Source organism: Amphiprion ocellaris, chromosome 9, assembly GCF_022539595.1.
Source record: "Amphiprion ocellaris isolate individual 3 ecotype Okinawa chromosome 9, ASM2253959v1, whole genome shotgun sequence".
Classification (NCBI taxonomy): domain Eukaryota; kingdom Metazoa; phylum Chordata; class Actinopteri; family Pomacentridae; genus Amphiprion; species Amphiprion ocellaris.
Window position 1 is genome coordinate 21,985,944 of NC_072774.1, and position 21,901 is coordinate 22,007,844.

Consider the following 21,901-nt stretch of genomic DNA (forward strand, 5'->3'; position numbering starts at 1 on the left):
AACAAAGCATTAAACCTCTGGGAAATTACATAACCTTTAAAAAAAAGTAAATCTATAAATGAATTATAAAATAATGTTACTCCATAACAACATGCAGTGAGTTGTTGTTATAGCCTGGGTCATGTTCTAGTATTTTCTGACAAAGTAAAACTAAGACTGACATTATGACAGTTGCTGAAGACAGGCAGTAATGTTTATCATTTCAACTTTAACTTTTTCTCATAACTGAAATGGGAGACCTGTTGAGTCACTGTTAATTTCACAACGTGTTTATAAACTTACCTGTCAGTTCAGCCCACTCCTGTAACGTTTCCTGGCTGTAGCGAGAACGGTGCAAGGACGTCATTCTGCGCAACTCCGACACTAAACAGCATTTACTGTTTTATGAAAAATTAAAAATATATAGGCGTTTAATCGGCAAAACTCCGGCCGATGATGATTATTTTGAAAAGGGCTATAATCAGCCGGTTTAATCGGCCTGCCGATAAATCATTCGGACCCTATTGTTTACCATCATCCATGTGGAGTTGCTTGGTTCTGTCACTACTGGATCAACTGCCCATCTGCACATGCGTGACAACAAGTCTACTTGGACAAACAGTCCAAAATGTGTTGCCAGAGACGTTTCAGGGATTTTGAGTCGTTCTGCGCTGCAGATGCGTTAAAAAGTTTAATCAGATTAATCTTGATTGATAACGTGTTAATTTTGGCACCCCTAGTATATCTGTTTAACAGCTAAGACACTGCAAGGAAAACCTGTAAGATCTAGAAGATTGTGTCCTTAAGAGCCACACTTTTAAGTAAAGATTAGGTAGAATTCAAACTACATTTACAGGTGGTTTTCAAAGTCAAAATTGTTTTTATTCATCCATGCGTGTCACACACCTAGAATGGGTGCCTGCACAATGCAAGGTAGGAAATATGAGCTAAGAACTGAACACAACCACAAAAACATATTGGCTTGTATAGATCAAAAAGACAAACTGCAAACTGATTTTAATGCCAGCATCAATAACTGCAATACATGTGTGTTTGTACATTTTATATTTCTATAAAGGGCAGCAAGTGTTTGATATGATATGAGTAGACTCCATCAGAATATCAGCTCTCCAGATTTGCTAAGATGGAAAAAAAAACAAACATGTTTTTATTGACTGGTTGGCTGGTGACTTCCTCAGAAAAGCAATGAAAAGCAGTTAAATTCCTGGCACTGGGTGCTGTGTGCTCCTCAGGAGCCCTCCCTTTCCTTATATGCTTCTCACTCTACAGAAATGCTGCCATTTCCCCCATTTCAGTTACCCGCACAATAATCAGTATTTCTGCCTCTATGACATGAAAACAAACTAAGACTGAGTGCCTCTGCATGTGTGTGGTTTCAAACTCCCCTGTCAGCAATCACTGGGAGGGAGACTGCCATAAACTGCACTTTAGAAGCCTATAATGGGCTACTGCAGCACTGGCAAAACTTATATCACATTATGCCTCTTCCCATTCAGGCACAAACAGGATCATTATTTTTGATAACTATACAGCAAGTGCTGGATAATTTCATTACACGACTTGCCACTGTATAACGCTGCACTTCAGTTATCGTAAATCTCACTGTATTCCTGTATTATTGTATTTAATTACAGCACAAAACCAATCAATAACATAGTGTCCTACAAATGATTGTAACATTACGGTTGATCTATACACACAACTCTTATTCATTTACCTTCCACTAACATTAGTGTGCGTGTGATAGAAAATAACAGCGACTTGAAGAGCTGTACATTGAGTACTGCTGAGTGGGTCTTTATATTTCTCAGCAAAGGACTTCATACTGTTTGTCAAACGGCAGAGGTGGCAATTTACAGCAAGTCCTATAAAGCCTATCACACCTTATGGGATGGGGGCAATACCCTGGTGTCATCCAGCAAATAAAATGATGGACACTCAAGTGTGAACACTGAAACATTTTATTAATAAGAAAGCAGAAGATGTTTCAGGGGTGACCATGTCTTCCCCTAATAAACAGGGGCTGTAAATACACACTTGTGTACAACTGAGGGCCAACCGCTCACCTGTTTTCAAATTTGTTTGAAAGACTATTTCAAGATGTTCTCCAGAATGTTTCATCCCATGTATCATCCTTTAAGTAATTACTTGATACTATTGAACTACGTTATTAAATTAATTTTATGCTCAAGAAAAGTTGCAAAATCACTACACAGGTTGGGACTTTTGCTTAAACTGATTTAGAAATCTACCAAACTATATACATCCAAGGCAATTACTTAAACCGCCACATTATATAATCCATCAGCAGTGTATACACTCAATCAGGATTCTCCACTGTCATGTCCTTTTTGTATACAGTAGTTTCCACCCTGCCTTCATACAGTCTCTTCCACAATGAACTCAATGGCATGCTGTGGTGACTGGCTTGTCTCCACCATCGTGATTTCATTTCCATCCATGGTGATAGTGGGAACGGTGATGCCCTGAGCTCCAAGAACAGAGGAGGGCAGGATGACAACCTGTGTTCCCTCCGTTCCCTCTATACCACTAAGCTGATCAGATGGAATCATGACTGTCTCAGTGCCTCCTTCACCTCCCTGCAGTACATAAATGGTCTGCACAGAGCCAGAATCAACCTCCCCCGTAGTGGCTAAAGTAGTCTGCACCTTAGCCTCTTCCAGCATCCTCTGGACTTGGGCGGCCTCTGCCACATGCACCACCTGGTCAGGTTCTGGAAGCAGGTCTGCATGTAGCCGGGTGTGTTTGTCCAGGTTGGAACGAGAGCGAAAGGCAGCAGGACAGTGAGGACAGGGATAGGGCTTTTCACCACTGTGGGTACGGGCGTGCTCGGTGAGACGGGCAGCCACGCTGAAACTCTTTCCACAAATCCAGCAGCAGAAAGGCCGCAGACCACTGTGGATACGTTCATGGTCCTGTAGATGGGGCAGCTGGCGGAAGCGCTTGCCACATGTAGCACACTGGTGGAGAAATGGTGGAGAGAGAAAAACTGTAAAAGGGGAAAGTGTGCAAAATACTGTAAAGGTAATAAGGTGGCATTAAAGTTATGTTAATAACCCTGCCACTTTACAAACTCAACTGAAATAATTTTTTTCTGATACCACTCTTCATATTTTTTGCAGATGCACCATTTCTGGCTGGGACATAGAACAGAGAGAAATAGTATGGAGGAAGACAGAGGTGGAAGGATACATACAAAGCAGTAAAAACATTTCATAGTGGATTACGCATTTTTTTCATACCATCCATTAATTGTTTAGTCAATAAGACACTGGAGGATGACTTAAGATGTCTTGTTTTACACAACCAAAGCCCTAAGACTGTCAGGTTACTGTCACAAAAAACAGCAAAACAAAAGCAGAAGAATATGTGCTGGATTCTGCTTTGTCATTGTCTGCTGATAAATATTTTGTTACTCAAATAGCTGCTTGATCAACTACATGTTACAGCTATGTACTTGAGGGAGAATATCAGCAGTTACACTGATAGCATGACTAGTTGCACCACAAAAAAAGTTACCAGTGAGCATGAGAGCTACACCTCCTAAATAAAGTAATCAGATCAGTAATCTACAGTTCAACAGTTGTGCCTTTCCTGCAACAATAGCATTTGCTCTTGGCTTGCTCCCACAATGAACTACAGCAATATACCTGGTTAAACCTGAAGCACTTCAAAAGAATGCCATTATTAAGCTTTACTTTGATTCCCATTGAGTTTTAGCATCTATGAAATATACTCTAGAAAATGTTTTCCTGTTGGGAGGGGTCTATAAATACTAAGCAGATATAGATATTCAGGTTTTGGTACACTGTGTATTTGATATATATTAAAATTCATCCCCATGACTTGCTGTGTTTGAGAACTAATGCTCTTTTAGCGTGGCTGATGGATATGGCTCAAAGCAACACCACAAACATTAAATCAATTTCTACAGGCCAGCATGCTGAGATGGGTTTGGGTGGGTCTATAGTTGATGTCCTGCCTTGTCACCAGTGCAGTAGAGAGAGAGGGAAAGACTCCCAGAATAGTAACAGGCAGAGGGGCGCTGACAGGCCCTAACTCAGCCCTGCAATTAATCACAGGTACACAGGGAGGGAGGAAACACCCGCAGGACACACACTGCACAAATGGCCACGGTCCGGAACCAGAGATGGCCGCAGCTATGATCATAGTAGGGTAATGCAGCTCTGGATTTCAATTTGAAATACAGGAGTTGAAAGATTTAAGTGCCTTATGTAAAGAGGTAAAAGGCTTAGGGAAAATTTCCTTATATGAGGGCACACACAAGCCACCACTCTTCTTACCTCAAAGGGCCTCTCATCAGTGTGTGTCCTCATGTGAACACTGAAGGTTGAATTGTAGGCAAAATCTTTGTGGCAAATCTGACAGCGAAAGCGGGCTCGGTGTTTGGACTTGCTGAGCGTCCCTTGGAAATGCGCCAGCACATGCTCCTCCAAGGCACTGTTGGAGGTAAAGCGGCGGCGGCAAGGCCTCACTGGGCATTTGAGAGGCGTCTGTCCTGTGTGGGATAACCGATGGAGGTCTAGTCCCTCCTGAGTCATGCAACGGTGCCCACAAAGGTCACACTCAATCTGAGGGAGTAATAACAACATGAAGGAAAAGGAGAGGAAGAGAAGACAAACCAGAGGGTAATGAGGTGAAGATCAGAACGACACAAACCATTAATGAAAAGAGGGTCTTTGTGGTCCAGTTGTTACAAGCAGTGTCATAGCTTGATTCCAACTGGGGACCTTTGTTAGGTGTCACAACCATTTTACAAACCACACATTTCCTTTCTGTCTGGACTGTCAGTTACGCAATGCAGGAAAATAAATTACACCAAATATGTTTGGAAATAGGAGGTAAAACCTGCTCAAAAAATATTCATTGATGAGTTTCTAAGTTTCCAACCTGTCCAGTGCAGCGTCCCCGGCCCTGGCCCCGTCCACGGCCAGTGTTCTTCTCCTCCTCTGTGGTAGGACAACGCTGCTGGTGGATTTCCAGCACTGACTGGTTGACAAACTGGGCTGAACAGTGAGTACATGTCGCTGGCTGCTTGTCTGTAACAGAACAGTGGCAGGCTTTAGGTAAGTGGTCACACTCTCTCCTCATGCTATGACTCCCATGTCATGTTAATATCTGAGGGCTAATCTGAGGCTGCTGACTGCTGTATATAGTGCCAACAATCAAGTGAAAAGTGGTACACGTAGAAATGGCAGCGATACAGTGTACAACATTTATATACAGACAGATTTTTGTGTTAATAAAGATTGTTCATAGGTTTAATTTCTTCTTTTAATGATACAACACAGAGATGGTTTAACTCAACAACTGTATGCTACAAGATGTAGCATACCAAAGCTCTACCTTGGTCCTTCTGTCATCACTTAGTACCGTAATAAACTTTTCTTAATCTTTTGAAGACGTGTGTCGTATGCTGTCTGCTACAAGGAGAAAAAAAAAGTTTGTGTATTTCTAAGTGTCAGGGAACCCGCGGTCACAGTCCACTTAACTGCGTTTTTCCACACACCTAAGCTGCTACAACCTCAGTTACAAAACCAGGAAAACTGCAAACAGGTGAGACAAGGTCTGGAATTTCATACTTCACTCAACGGCTTCCTTTACCATGTAACTGCATTTAACTGGTTTTCTGTTGTTTTTAAATGTAACCTCTGGCATGAGTTGGAACGATGTCGTTATTACAAAGTTTGTTATACAGAGTGCAGAACAACTGGTCAATAAATCAGATAGTCCATGTATAAAAATTATGTTTTATGATGGATTCATGTATAAAATACAAGCGGCTGGCATTTATTGAATCCAGTTGTGGTGATTTTCTCCTTTTCTCTCATATTAAATAGCTACCTATTCACTGTCACTGCAAAAATCTGTGTTATAACTCTTAGTTACATCCATTATAATAGTGGACCACTGACTGTCCATGAGATTAAAATAATGATCTTTAGAAGAATTTGATGCAGTTCTGTATATAAATTTTATATTTCAGGAAGAGAGCCTGTATATTATAGTTTACACTAAGTGGAGATACAGTAATCACGTTGTTAAAATAAAAGTCAGACCACTAGTCTGAATTTTACTTCCCTATTTTTCTCTGGCTATTATGTTACATGAAACACTAGTTATAGAGTGGTGCTCCCTGTTGCTTTGGGTTTTGAGAAATTTTAATGGGCATTTTAATTTTGTGACATTTTATAGATCACATAATGAAAACCATCTGTTACACCTCTAAAGTTAGTTATTTTGATTATTAATTAATCTGCTATTTATTTTCTCAATTAACTAATTAGCTGTTTGGCGTATGACATCAGGATGTTTACATTTGATTGACAATTTTTCTGTAGTCTGGTAATTCATCAGCTCATTCATTCATCCTTATTCATCTGGTGCTGTAGCTATATTTTGGCAAAACGAACCAAACTCTCACTAGGTTCCTCTTGAAACCCTGGCTTGGAAGCTGCTGGCACTGATGGTTCATCAGTATGTCAATAGCCGGTTCAACCAATATCTTCCAATCTGCTAACCATCTGTACTCTCTATCCCTGTGGGGACAATCCACTCTGCTCCCTACTGGGACCCCCTAATTAAACCTTTAATAAGGACGATCTGAGCCTATGGCCCTGGACTCTTCAACAGATCAATCTCTCCAATCATCTTTCTCTGAGGAGCTATGTACCTCTGACATCTACTGCACGCTGACTCTTCAAGCTTAACTAATGAGGCTGCTGTGCCCTGATTAGGATGAAGTGTCAACATGTTGACCCAATTCATTTTCCTCCACCCTTCTCTTTTATTTCACATGGCACACAAATCAATGACAAGTCAATGACCTAAAAACATCCCAGGAACAATACACATACACCATGGATGTATGTTTGTAAGTAAACAAGCTGGGCCACCCAGGCAAGCAGATGGTGTAATTCATTGCCAACTTTGCATTAATCAATAGTAATTCACTGCATGTTGTACTGATAAGGACATCATCTCTAATTGGTTTCCATTACAATGAGGCATATTGGCTTGCATCGTGTTTCTTTGTACATTCACCATAAGTGGGTGTTCTTTCATAGATTAACGGAAATAAAGACAAAAACAAAAACCTGGGGACAGGACGAGGAATGTGAGATACTGTGCACAATATAAACAGAGATTAAATGACAAAATAACAGTCCTCTCCAAATAGCCTGCATTAGTGCTGTTAACCATACAAATAAGGGGTGATTGATCTACACAAGGCTGAAGCCTGAATACTCACCTTGATGAGTGAGGGAGTGAAGGTCCAGGTCTCTTCTGCGTTTGAAGGCCTCTCCACATTCAGGGCAAGGGAATGGGTGGCTGGTGTGAAGCAATCTGTTTGGATGCACACAGATTCACAATTTTCAAATGCACAAACAGTTTTTAATCCATTTTTTATACAAAAATATTCAAAATTGCTTAATTGGTCAAAACGTTTACTGTAACAACTGAAGCATTCAAATGTTACATCCTATAAATAAGAAAGGACTCTGAACTGTCTACTCTCATATATGAATTGACATGTTTTGGTTTGAAGCTACCACTCAGTATGTGACTTGCAGGAGTATTACTGGGAAGTATGTGCTCTTCTGGTCAAATACAGGCTATTGTCTGAGTGTATAATGACTGGAGATAAAAGAACAGCAGTAAACTGGGAGGAGTGAGTGAGGACATGAAAGACTATATTTATCCTTTGCATAACATTACGCTGGATGTAGCCGTAGGGGAAGAGTGAAGCTTTTGGATGTGATGTATTCACCTAATGCTGCATTAGGTCTGCTTTCACAGAATGTAAAAATGAAATGCTGCTTCTGTGGGCAGCTTCTTGTAATCAGAACAAACATGGATGATATTTAAATAGCTCAATGTTTAAAAAACCTTATCCTTCACTAAATACTGCATTTCTACAGGTACATGTACTACATCATCATACTGTGTTAAATGCTGCTTCAGTTTATGTGACTGCAAATGTACTTAACAACACAATCTATTTCAGGTAAAGCAGGATGGCAAAGGTGATGTCCAAGGACCTTTCAAGGCCGGTGTAAGAGGCCAGACATTTTCTGTTCCCTGTTAACTAGACAATAGAAATCAATATTTCAGGAACAGCTGACCCTGAAGCAGCGAGGAGAATGAAAATTTCAAGTCAGGGCCACTTCATCTCCAAGCCAGATGTTGTTTTACGAGTACTGGTGATAAACATACAGCATCAGTATTTAGAGCAGGTAGACACTGACTCAAGCTAAATAGTACGTTAACAGATTTGCTAATCAACACAAAATTAGCACAAAGTAGATTAATTGGTTAGTTCGTTTTACATGCATGCTGCAGCTCCTACAATCTGCAGATGTTACTTTTCCTCATTTTTTACGATAAGAAATTGAATAATTTTGTTTAGTATAAAGGTTTATTCCTTAACTTGGAAACAAAAACTATCTTCACTCTAGGTCTTCTTTGGTAGATGATGTACACTACCAGTCAGAAGTCTGGAAATACATGAAATGGTAGTCATGTAGAGACTATCCGTTCACCTTTTCTGTGCCGCACAAAGACACAGCGGGTGGAACCAAAGATCTCACGTTTGGACTCATTAAACCAAAGCATAGATTTACACTGCTCTAACGTCCATTTCTTGCGTTTCTTGGCCCAAACAAATCTCTTCTGCTTGTTGCTTTTCCTTGGTAGTTGTTTCTTTGCAGGTATTTGACCATAAAGGCCTGATTGGCACAGTCTACTCTGAACAGTTGATGTAGAGATGTGTCTGCTACAAGAACTCTGCATGGCATTTATCTGGGCTCTAACCTGAGGTGCTGTTAACTTGTGATTTCTGAGTCTGGTAACTTGGATGAACTTATCCTCAGCAGCAGAGGTGACTCTTGGAAGGTTTGTCCAGAACTGTTGACTGGTAGTGTATGTGCAAACTTCATTTGCTCATAAAGCGTGTGTTGCAGTTAACAGCAATGGAAAGAGCTTACAAAAGTACTTTGACATAAAACAGTTTTCGTCAAAAAAAGAATATCTTATTTGAGCAAGACTGTCAACTTGAGGATCTCATCATAAGCGTGAGCAATTTCCTATATTTTTTGGTATTTTATAGATACAGTAATTCATCAAAAACATCATCAGCACTGTAACTGATAAACCCTAACAATGACTCCTGCTTTTTTCCAATGTTATATGACATAAACTGGTCTACTGGTTTAAGATAAGATTGACTTATCTCAGTTTTCACAGAGCTAGACGACAATGAAAAGAAATAAATTCTATTAAGAGAGGAACATGCAGCATACTTAGCTGCACAGTATGTGACTGCATGTCATAAGCAGAGGGGTATAATTAATACGTCACTTAACAGTTTTTCATGATATGACAACATATGAAGTTTTTTTCTTCTTTTTTGTCTTTTGTTCTTTTAATCATCAAACATTTTTTTCTTTTCAATTCTCTTCTCTCCTGCATTGTGCATATACACACACACACACACACACACACACACACACACACACACACACACACACACACACACACACACACACACACACACACACACACACACACACACACACACACACACACACACACACGTAATAAAAATGCAATATGCATTTTTATTACAGTAGAATTCCTGAGAAAGCGATATTCTCTTCTCCTCAGTGAGAAAATTACAAGTGATAGAAAGTGCTGGTCTCACACTCATTTACATACATAAGCTGCTGTGTGGTTAACTGTTTTTCTCTACGTTGTGAATCACACACAGAAATCGTCTAAATCCTAAAGGGGGTGGAGACAGCAGTTCAGTGGTTTTCAAAGCTACCGACACATCCAGGTAGGACAGGACCAAGTTCTTCCTCTACCCGGGTTGTTATCAATATGATCTTAATTTACTAGGCTTCTGTCTGTCGATCACATGTGCCAAAGCTTAAAGGCACCCACACATCTCAGTGTATTTGCTACACAGCTTGAAGGTTTTACTCAGTAGTCAGACACGGCTCAGCTACTACAGCTCCTGGCAAGAGGGAGGGGGTTTATCTAAATCCTGCCATGGGTTCCTTGGGACTGTAATTCTAATGTATTTGTGTGGTAAATAAAGTTGGAAAATGATAGAATTTTGAAAACTGCCTGGTATATTTTAGTTATTTCCACCAACACCGGCAAATAAATAATACAAAAAAAGAAAAAGAAAAAATATTAGCAAAATATCATTACTTGTGGTGGTTAAGCTGATCCTCAGTACTGAACCGTGAAGGACAGTTTGGACATGGGAAGAGATGAGCAGCTCCCTCATTGTCCAAAGTACACACCTGTATTGAGGGACACAACAGTCAAGCTCAATAAAAAAATGATTTCTCAACAAGTTATCCACAATAATTGTAAATAAACAGGTGATGACATTCAGTCTGAATTACAAACTAAGATATCTATCATTTCGAAAGCCTGACACGTGATCAGTGTCAACACATAAGAAATGTTGACAATTTCTTTTTACATAACATTATTCAAATTTTGAGCTATTATATAAACAGAAAATAGTCGAGACAGTACTGGTCTGCGTCCACGCTTGCGCCGAGGCAGTGTTGATGTGTGAATGCGTTGGTGTCTCTTCAGGGTGGCTGCCTGGGAGAAGTTTTTGCAACAAACATTGCAACTGTAGGGCTTGTTGCCCGTGTGGCTCATGCTGTGGCGCAGCAGGCTCTGGGAGTTGGTGAATGACTTTGTGCACACCTTTAGAACAACAATAATCAGGATTAGTGCCACAGTTATATGTAGTTACATGCAAAAGTTACATATCTTGTGGCTGTTGAGATGAAATGTAGTAAATACAAACCTAAGGCAAACAGATATCATAAAATGAGTATTTCTTTAAATGTACCATTGCTTTTTTTATTTCATGAAACAATAAGCAAATAACAAATAGGAATTGTGGTATAGACAAAAAAGTATTGGCTCCCTTCAACTTCATTGCCCTTTTGTTAAAGCCACACTCTTTTCACTCTCAACCAAATTTGGGATTTGCCCAGTGTTGTCTAGACTTTTGCAGACAACTGCAATGCTCAAAATCCAATTTTTAATACAATATTCACTGTGCAAAGACCCTAGGGAATCTGTCAAATGTAATGAGGTTGGAGGTTCAAATTTTCTCAGCCTCTACTTTGAAGCATTACATCATGTCATCAAATTCAGCTGCACAACATAAATAATCTTTACATCTAGATTCAGGAAGGGAACATTTGGATTAAACTTCTGATTGGCACCTTGCATGTGAAGAGCTTTTCTCCGGTGTGGCTGTAAACATGGGTGCGGAGAAAGACACGTCGGGTGAAGGTTTTGCCACAGTAGGGGCAAACATGGGGTAGTGGTGTCCGGGCCCAGTCCTGCAGCAGCTTGGCAGGTGGAGGGTGATTGGCGTTGTCGGAGTCTGCTGCAGTGCTGCCATCTACTTCATCTTTAGCGCCTACACATTTGTTTCCTGACCACAAAAAAACAGTTTAAGGGTAAAACATCCTATAACTAATGCCTTGTTTTTCTCCAAATTTGCTTTAAAATAATAATTTCCACCTACCTTTGAGTGCATTACTACTCGGGATCCTAAAAGAAGGCCTACTTCTCTTAGGAAGAGAGGAACCTGATTCACTTGCAGGGTCAGGTGGAGAAAGCAATCGCTTTGTGCTCTGTGGGCTATCCTGAGGATTAGTGGTGGCTGTTGCAACACCAGTTTCAGTCCCATCAGGCACATTCGTCTCTGATGTGTAGCGGTGCTGCTGCCAATGGTACATGTACTGGGTGGTGTTCATAAAGCTCAACCCACAGTGTGAACAACTGTGTAGTGGCTCCTTCAGGTCATGCTTCTGCTTACGGTGTGTGACCAGCTTGTCTTCATCACTGAAGCTCTGCCCACACTGGATGCACATGAACAACTCTGGCTGTGTGAAAGTGACAACGATGTTGGATGGAGTAGCATCCATCTCCTGTTCCCCGGTCCCATTGCTCTGAGTACAAATTTCCTCTGATGTCACTTCAGGAACCACCATCGCCTTTTCCTCACCCTTCTGTCTGTGTTGTTTGCGGTGATACAGAAAGAGGGTCGTGTTTAGAAAGCTTTCCCCACATACGGAGCAACGGTGCAGAGCTTCTTCAAAGCCATGCTGGGTCTTGCGGTGAGCCACAAGTTCAGACACCAGGCCAAAACATGAGCCACAGTCCACACACAAGAGCACTGGTTCAGGCTTTGGTTTTTTATTTGCCCCTCTCTTTCTGGGAGAATAATCATCTGGATTAGAGGTTGAAGCGATCACCTCAGAAACAATGGGATCAGAGCTTTGAGATGGAGAGGTCTCTGCAGCCTCGTGCTCCTCTTCCTCTTCTACAGGTTTATCCACTGGTTCTGGCTTAACATTTGTGCTAGTTCCAGTCGTTACGAAAGAATACTCATCTGGATTTAAAGGTGAATTCAGGCTCTGAGCTGATGAGGACTCTGGCTCTGGTTGTGCATCAGGTTTTGACTTGCTCCCAGAGGCAGACTGCTGACATGTCCCTTCTTTACGATGTTGCTGCCAAAGGTCAAGGCTTTTGAAAAGTTCATCACAATCTCCACACTGGTAGAGGATTCTGGGCTGGTCAGATGGTAACTTCGCGCTAACTGCAGTCTGCTTTAGTGTGGTCGTAACAGGCTGCACAGAGAAATGTCCTGCTTGGACGTCAATCTGTGGGACTGCAACTGTCCTTGATATACTCATTACCTGTTGCTGCAAAAATGAGACAGAGAAACAATACATTACAGATTATTCACTTGTTTTTAGTGTTTTTGTGTACAAATCATACCACTCTTTGCAATAATAATTAAACTTCAATGCAATGTTTTTTCTTAAATGTTATTCATTCTGGCAGATGAGGGATGAGAATTTAGCGTTGGGGTACTGAGGTCAATTAGAGCAGCATATGTTCAGAGCCAAGGTTCCTCTGAGAGCTTCAGACAGCCAAGATAAGGCCCCAGCCTAGCTGATGGCTATCAAGAGGACCATCAGGGTTGAATGGGTCACTCCTCAGGGTTTTACATTTGTTCCCTCCATCCATTTGAATTAAACAGAACATCAAGGTCAAGGTCAACAACTTAACATGACCTACTTACTGTAATTATGGCAGCATTCAGAAACATTGTGCACACACACATAATTTTGTGTGTGTGTGTATATATGTGTGTGTGTGTGTGTGTGTGTGTGTGTGTGTGTGTGTGTGTGTGTGTGTGTGTGTGTGTGTGTGTGTGTGTATTAATTTCGATTAATCACGATTAAATATTCATTTTTAATCTACATTAATCGCATTTCATTTTGTGTGAGCAAACAGATTCAAGAAAGAAGGGAATATATATGCACTTAACATGTTTATTAAATGCCTGTGCTTTGGTGGGTAGAAAACTCCTTCCTGTAGAGTGTTCATATTACTGTAAGTTGGTGGACTGTTCTGTCCTTGGGGGGTTTTTTGTGTTCAAATAGAGGGCCAATATACTGTTTAGAGCAGGGGTATTCAACTAAAATTCAAAGAGGTCCAGTCAGAGAAAATGTATTAAAGCAAAAGCCTGGAAAATCTTAATGTCTAACTTGAATTAGTGTGATATATGTTGATGTAACCTGGTAGTTTTATTAGTGTCTGCATGTAATCGATAACTGACTGTCAAATCAAATAAATTCAGTATGGTTCAGAAACATTTTGACAACATTTATTAATAAATAACTTTTGATGTAACTGTACATCTGAAAATAAACTGAAAAATAATGACTGGACAACCTGAATCAACTTATATACATATTTAACAATACCTAAATCTCAAAAAATGTAAACAGCTGAACACTTCTACATATTTTTCTGTCATTTTTTCCTTCTCCTTTTGCCTGGTTCAAATAATATCTTTTGTTATTCCTTGCATTCCCTAGATTCAAAGACATGTAACAGTAACCAACATTTATATGATTACTTGAACAGCATTTTTCTGACAATAATTTTGCATTTTCACTAAAGTCAAATTATCCACATTCTACACCATTTAATTACATAATGGCTACTTTTATTGTATGAAAGGATCTGAGTTCTTTTTCTACCACTGGAACTGGTTTTAACTAAAAAGTTTTTAATGGCATTCATGTATTTTAGGCATTTGGTTGAGCACAGGCTATCCACAGCATTATGTGCGATTTGCAGAGTGCCTTCTAGCTCATAGGTGCACTTGCTCAGACAAGTTTTTCTTTACATCAAATAAGACAATGAGAAGCTGGCCTTTAACAACACTGCTGGAAAACAGCACAATTCAAACCTCTATGAAGACCTCTGCAAACTGTTGAATGAGAATCACTAATTATAAAAGCAGCTCAGGAGAAAGCTGCAACTGGCCAGAAAGAATATCAAGGAATTGGAAACAAGTTTGGAGGTCACAAAGGCAGACCAGGAAAAAAGCATGAGGAGGGTGGAAGCTTTCAAAGAGCATGAAAAGAAAATCTCTTCACTTTGACAAATCCGCAATGCTCAAAAGGAGAAGAACGAAAAAGTCACCAAAGTCAGGCTGAATATGAAAACATGAAGGTGGCTTTGAGAGCTGAAAGAGCTCAAATCGGTGTGCGACACCTTGCTCAACAACCTGCAGAAAATGCAAGGGGACAAAGTGGCCCACACCATTGAAAGTGACCTTAAAGCTAGCACAATGAGCATTTGATGGCTTCAGTTCAGGCTTAAATAGACTGAACTGACTCAAAGCACTAACAAATTTAATACTCTGGCTGAGAGGTTCAAGAAGGAGATTGCTGACGAAGATGAGAGCTGGGAGACGAGACTTAAAGAGAAGATGAGGCTGAGAAAGGAAGAACACAAACTGGGTTTCCGGACCTCGGCCTGCAAGAAATCCATGATTTTTAATTGTTTCTTCTACTTTAAAAAGCTAAAGAATACTCAGTGAAGCTCAATCATGTTTTCTACAAACTGATAACTGACAAACTTTGATAAATTTTCAGATGATAGTGATTTATTTACTTCCAGTCTAACACTGTCTCATTTGAATGTCAACCACAACTAAACCACATTTTAGACTACTTCCCCAACTGCAAAATGTATTTTTTTGTGGCAAAGATTTTAAAGTCATTTTAAGGTGATACAGCAACTACTACTCAGAAAAACACTTTCCATTAGGAAAAGGGGCAGCCATATGGGGCATTACTAGGTTTGTTTGTGGCTACAGCAGACTAAGTGGCCATCATTCTGTATGCCCTTCGCGTACTGCTCAACAGTTGATGCAATGTCATGCATTATACATTAAAATATGTTATTTTCTGTAACTCATATATATGAAAAACTTTTCTGAATACCACAAACACTACAAGCTTCTGAAGGACGGATTTATTAGTTGGATTTGACTGACTTAGTTTTAGCTGGTGGAGCTAGGACCTAGAGCGTAGACGGATGAGTTAGCAAGGCTATATGATGAACGTAAGCAGTACCTCACCTCTACTGAGCTCCTGCTGTCTGTAAACTACATTTGGACTTTTTGTACACCATTGAGATTAAATAGGCAATTAGATTTTACAAACTTCCCACAAGATCAAGATTTCTATGAACCTCATATCACTGGTGGGAAAAAATACTGTTCTACCTAATGAAAAGTAGCAAAACCTTTTTTTTATACAAGGAAAACATTTGTAGTCCAATTTTTACTGAACAAAACTATAGGAGGAAAAATATTTTTTTTGTTTCTGCTGTGAGAATTATGAATATAGTAATTGTTAAATCGTACTTTAAATCCTTTTTTATTTTTAATATTAAGTCCGGTTTTGTCAGTTAGCCTCTTAGACATACAGATTATTTTGGTTCAGTTACTTTAATAAAAGTCACTTTAAATATTGAATCATGCTTATTCATCAGTCTGCATGCCCTGTTGTACAGATACTAAAAATTATATTTTCTAGTCTAAGTATATTGTACTTCCAGGTGCGCAGTAGTAGGTCTTCTTACTCATCCACTGAATATTGGCCTACTTTCTTGCACACCAGCGTGCTCTCAGTGTGTAGACATGCTGATGTTAGTGGGTATGCTTGCTATAGTCACTATCTTAGCTTAGTATGTTAGCATACTAATACTTGTTAATTAGCATAAACACAAGTAAATATGAGGCTGATATAAATGTATTACAGAAGGTATTTTGTCAAAGGTAACACACAATCACATATAGCAAGTCACCACATTTATTCCTGAGGGGAGTCTGAATGTACAAACTTCTATGCTGATTCATCTCATAATACAGTTGTTAAGGGTTCTCTCAACTAAACCTACTGGTGGAAGAAAAGTCATCATCTGAGAATGTTCAATGTTTATACAAAATTATAAGGAGGCATTTGCAAGTTGACATTTCTGTCTAGACCAATGTCATCTACCAACTTAGCCATTCTGCTAATGAGGCTAAAAAGAGCATGCCTAAAATGAGAAGCATGAAGGCAGCGGGGCACAGTAGCGTGGTCGCTTTATTTATACTTCCAGATTATACATGCATCCAGTTTGTAAACCCAAAAGCATCTTGACAGCTTTGTCTATGTTTTTCTTAGAAGACAGAGTCTTTCTAAGTTTTTCTAAATTGTACAAAAAAATTGTACAAAACTCTCCCAGTTATATTTGAGCAAAGCAACAGACTGGAGTTAAAACCATCCATGAAAAACTGTCTTCAAATGTCAAGATATAATTTTAATGGTTGGACTTGCAATCAATGTGTCAAGCAGAAGATGAGCCCTGGTCTCGCAACAAGGCTTCAATCTAGAGTTAGCGCCTGGAAGGCATTGCTGTGGCTGACATTCAGGTTCCAATTCGTCCTTTAACTGAGACAAGCATGACCTAGAAGGAAAGAAGCAAGCACTTTTTCTTAACTACATATCTTGTGCGCTTCATGGCTACTGTTGGCTAGCATTGTTGTGGATTTCGTCAGAAATTAAAGCTGATACTGCAAAATGCAGACGCTTCACGACAACAATTGTGCAAAGTTATAAAGAGCGGTTCATAGAGTTTCTTAGACTGAGAAACCATCTGCAGTCTCACTGCTGCCATTCAGTCTGCAACATACACAATGCTATGCCACGCTCTGTCAAAATGTGTTTTTAGCAAAATGCAGTTAATGTTTTACATTTTTTAAATTTCTTCAAAGTTCAAGTTTCTTCTTCCCTGGAGCCCATGTCAGAAAGTCATGTGTGCTGTGACCAGTGACGTTGATCCTGTAGGTCAGCTTGTTTTTGTTTTTAAGAATTTTTCCAGTTGCACTGTTGCTAAACAATTAGAAATAAAGAAATAGAAATCACAATGAAACAATGCAATTAATGAATCTCAAAGCTATAATTTAGAATATATGTTGCATGTTGTACAGAAAATATCTCTAGTTGACTTCTGCATCATCAGTTGTTTTATTGTGTGCGCAAAGATGGGACCGGGGATGACATCAGCTTTAGAAAAATGATTTCTTTGAACATGATACATATATTAAGATGAAAATTTACAAATATCTTAATGCACATCCACAGTTTAAAATGAAGATTGTTTTTTTTTAATTTGGTGAGTTCAGATGGAATGACCCAGGGGAAAAACACTAAAAAGTGAAATGTACTGCTGCTGTAGAAGGGAGGATCACCACAAAATGAGAAAGAAAAACAAACAAAAAAACAGACTATTGATTATTGCTGGAGCATGATGATTATTATGGTGATTCAGCTGGTGTCAACAGTGGCATTCTGGACTTCAACCTGTGACCTTTGTTACATGTCCGTCTCTTCTGCTCACAATCCTTGCTACTTTCCTCTATTAAGACTAATTAACAATGGATCCCCAAGAAATAACGCCCTGCTTATATTTCTTATTACGGTGTCATGCAAATTCTCTTTTAAACAAGCCTATAAGCTCCAATCAGTAAAATCTTTTAGACACCTTCAGAACAGAGCTTAACCAAACACTGATATGTATGGTATATGCCTACAAGCGCCTTTTTCAAAATATAAAATCCATTGTATTGTCCGTTGTAAAATATAAAGTCTGATTAGTTGCCCTGGCTTCCTCCCACAGTCCAAAAACATGCTGAGGTTAAATGGTGACCTTAAATTATCCATAGGTGTGAACATGGGAGTGCTTGGCTGTCTGTCTCACTGTATTGGCCCTTCAACAGACTGGCAACTAGGAATGGATATCATTTGGATTTTATCAATACCGTACCGCTTATCGATACTGGTACTTATTAAGACTACTCTCTATAATTTACCGTAGTGCAGAAAATAAAGACAAGTCAAAAAAAATATCCAAACTGGCAGTCACAAAATAAAAGGGCAAAGTGTTGAACTTTTCAAGTGCTTACCTGTGTCTGTAACACTGGAACAGTTACACGATTGGCACCGGATGTGTCAGGTTGTTCATCCTCGGCAGTGCATGTCAACTGGTGCTTGAGCACCTCTTCCAGAGTGTTGAACTCCTGGTAGCAGGGGAAGCACATGTACACCGACGAATTCTCCATGCCTGCTAGGGAATTAAAAATCAAAAACATTTCATAAGAAAAGCAGCAATGCAAAACTGATTTAGGTCAAGGTGCAACAGTTCATAAAACCAACGCATGCTTTGAATGTGAAAGTAATATCACAATGTGAGCCTTATACAGATGTCCTTCCACCAGCATGTTACATTTGAGGGAGGTTGTAAACATTGCCCTCTCCTGCTGAAAAGAAGCGCCTGCATATATTATCAAGACAGAGGCTTGGGCATGAGTGCCAGGACACTAACTCTGGGGTTGCCAAGATATTTCACCATGCACTGGGCGAACTGTTAATCTGACTGTACAGGTTGCAGCTCAGGTGGACCCCATGCAAAGTCTTTATCTGTACCATTTAATGAGCTAAGCGGATGTTTAGGTCCAACATCCGTTACCTACATAATGCAACTGGACTTACTGAAGGTGCAGTCTAGCTCATGCTGCTTTTGAATCTGACACAAAACAAGTCCACCTCTGTGCGAAATGATTGCACAAAAGAGTAACAACAAAATGTGAAATGCTTAAAAATAAATCACTTCTCAATAATTGGATTATTTATGACAAATAGTGTTTCTTCTGATAAACAATCAAAAAAAAAATACTTTAGAAGCACTATACTGAAAAAACAGGCCCCAAAGTGGAACATCAGTGTAGCAAAAATAATACTCTTCAGTTGATCATCAAAACAAATTTGACAACACTTGTCATTTCCAATTAACCTGACTACATAAACATGGTTTACTAATGACTTGTAAACACCAGAATATGTTCAATTTTGTACCAATGGGCTTTGTGCATCTGTAAGTCTCCATCAAGGCTTAACACAAAACAGAATTGCCAGAAGAACTGGAAAACCTGAACAGACTGCATGAAGATGGAAAATGATGTAGGAAGATGGTTGATCAACTAAAAATCTGTAAAAACACAGTTGCAGCGGGCATTCAAGGGTATAAAACAAGGAATAGCAGCACTAATCAGAGCTGCAGTGGCCATCCTGAAAAATTTAAGCCACCAACAGTGCCATACTTGCACAATCTATCTCTGAAAAAAGACAGGCAAGTCCTTCAGACTTGGCAAAGGGGTTATCATAGGAAATCAGTTTCTGTTTCAGTGTGAAGGACAGTGCATAACATTGTGGGAAACATGGAGGAGGGATTGGTATGACATGGTCTCTGGAAGTACAAAGGGTAATGAGGAGAAGGCATCTGTATATGGCACCATGAAGGCCTGTGGATATACCAAAAATACTGGCTGACAAGAAGATTCCCAATCCAAATACTCTCTGAAGAATAACAGAATATCTGTGCAACACATATCCTCTTTGCCAAGGAATTTTGAGCTTGTCGACAAAACAAAGGTGTGTGTATATGAAGTCTCGAAAAGATAAGATGTGAATCAAGGAAATAAAAGCTGTGCTGTCTTTTGTTGCGTTTAGTTCCTACTGTGAGGCTGGCATTTTTAATACAGTAAATATAAACTATTAGTGATAAATTTTACATAAGTACTCAATTGTTTAACTCATAAGTAATTAAATTACTCTAAGGTCATAGAATTCTGATTCATTATTATTATGTAAGTGTACTTACTTCTATTGCATACTGTATAATCAAAACACAATGTCTGCAATCATCCTCATTTACTGGGTATCAATCAGACATCATACTGCACCAGTAAAGCTGGTCTTCATGATTTTTTTTCTTTTAATTCTTACAAATCAACAAAACCCACTGAAAACCAAGCATAACCACCTCTAAAACACAGCAATGTGACAAACTATAAAGTTAATCATTTTAACTAGCAGACAAAGATATAACCTAAAGAATAAGGCTGGTAATAATCTATACTGCGGGTGTAGCTCACTGTTTTTCCCCCCGACAACAGTTCTTTGACATAGAAGAATAAGTATTATCAGAAATTAACTGGCATCCCTTGTTAGTGGAGCAATTCTTTGTTGATGTCAGGAGAGTTGTTGATCACAAGCTATGAAATAAATCAACAAAGCAAATTATTACCATAATATTAATTCTTAATATTATTATTAGTAATATTAACACTGTCCCGTGTTGAAATTTGTCTTGTGAGGCCTGTGTCTGTTTGTGTCCTTATAATCCAGAAGCTAATACTGTCCTGGCGCAGGTAGCTACTAGCTACAATTCTCTGCGTTAGTGCAGGACGGCAACACCTCACTCTGGCAATAGAGGATCAACTGAGATATGGTTCGCCTTTTCTTTTACCCACTTATCTGCAAATGCGAACAACACTTCCCCTTCCTGCGATATGCTATTATGGAGACAAAAGGATTTCACATTTATCTAAACGCTATCGCTGTTTATTGAGAACACGCATGGTGGAGAATGACCAGCACTGGCTAATACTTTAAAAATTTACTGCAGTCAATGTCACTCCACTGACGAGTCACGAGAGGACAGGGAGTAAAAATACCAGTCACCAATAGTTCATGCAGCTACCGGCAAATAACAAGCCTTGTGTTGGCTTATTTGACCTTTTTTTTCAGAGTCTGGCCAGTGCTAGCAAGAACGACAGCTAAACAGTTAGCTAGTCGATGCTAGCGGTTAGCCGTTAGCTCCCCATCAGCTTTATCTCTGACTAGTACACTTCTGCTAACATGCAGCGATGGCCGTGTGTCTAACATGGCTAGCGGGTTGCCGGCGCGGTAGCTAGCTTCCCTGCTAGCTCGAAACATAACAAAACAGTCCACAGTTAATTTCTCGATAGCTGGCGTCGAAGCCCCGTTAGTTAGCATCTAGATGGCTTTCACTACTTGGACTAGTACTGCTTCCTTTCTAATGCCAAGGAGAAGAAGAAGAAAAGACCGAAGAAGGAGGGCGGGATACGCTTCTTCGGTGGTATAATGGCGGCGACAGACTAAAAGTTGATATTAGCTATCTCCCCCCGTCGAAATCCTCCATACATGAGTACCAGTCAGCAGTATATCACCGAAAAAGTAGATTTTGTGTTCATTAAGTAAAATTAATTAATCAAAACTCACCGCACTGACACGTTACTGGCCGAGGAAATAGGACAAGTTCAGTTTTTTTCTGCACGTTAGAAGGCTCGATCTGATTGGTTGGATCGGTCACTTCATACACCAATAGTGTGCGACTACACATAACACCGGCAGTTCGTAATGTCAAAGCGCGCCAGGCCAGCAGCAGTAGAGCAGGGTCAGTAGCGTAATTCAAAGATACTGCTGGGTAGTGGGTGAAAATTCACCAAAATCGTTTCAGACGGTAATGTCGTTCTTTTTTAGTCAATTGCATAACTTCCCTCTGAGATTTAGAGTGCTCTGCAGCTAGAGGT

At 39.7% G+C, this 21,901-nt stretch overlaps 1 protein-coding gene across 4 annotated transcripts; it reads right to left on the reverse strand.

The window, feature by feature from the left end:
* Positions 1-1,943: 1,943 nt before the first annotated feature.
* On the reverse strand, positions 1,944-21,673 carry LOC111572394 (zinc finger protein 585A-like). 4 transcript variants are annotated; one of them, XM_023276067.3, is made up of 10 exons: positions 21,591-21,673; positions 18,413-18,570; positions 11,615-12,797; positions 11,307-11,521; positions 10,597-10,776; positions 10,261-10,355; positions 7,295-7,389; positions 4,933-5,081; positions 4,326-4,613; positions 1,944-2,981 (listed from the first exon to the last, which is right to left on the reverse strand). In XM_023276067.3, the coding sequence occupies exons 2-10, from the start codon at positions 18,566-18,568 to the stop codon at positions 2,379-2,381; spliced, it is 2,964 nt and encodes a 987-aa protein (XP_023131835.1). In that variant the 5' UTR covers positions 18,569-18,570; positions 21,591-21,673; the 3' UTR covers positions 1,944-2,378. The 4 variants fall into 4 exon arrangements, with proteins under 4 accessions (XP_023131835.1, XP_023131836.1, XP_054869819.1 ...); XM_023276068.3 differs by having other exon boundaries at positions 18,413-18,573; positions 21,591-21,668; XM_055013844.1 differs by lacking the exon at positions 21,591-21,673 and adding an exon at positions 21,084-21,389.
* Positions 21,674-21,901: the final 228 nt, after the last annotated feature.

Bases quoted from the DNA above. Each gene is read 5' to 3' on its own strand.
- LOC111572394 (XM_055013843.1), bottom strand. From the start codon at position 18,598: ATGTTTTTGATTTTTAATTCCCTAGCAGGCATGGAGAATTCGTCGGTG. The intron at 10,356-10,596 runs GTACTGTCTCGA...CCCTCAATACAG, and splicing joins GCAAGCGTGGACGCAGACCA to GTGTGTACTTTGGACAATGA. The intron at 2,982-4,325 runs GTAAGAAGAGTG...TTTCTCCACCAG, and splicing joins CTGATGAGAGGCCCTTTGAG to TGTGCTACATGTGGCAAGCG.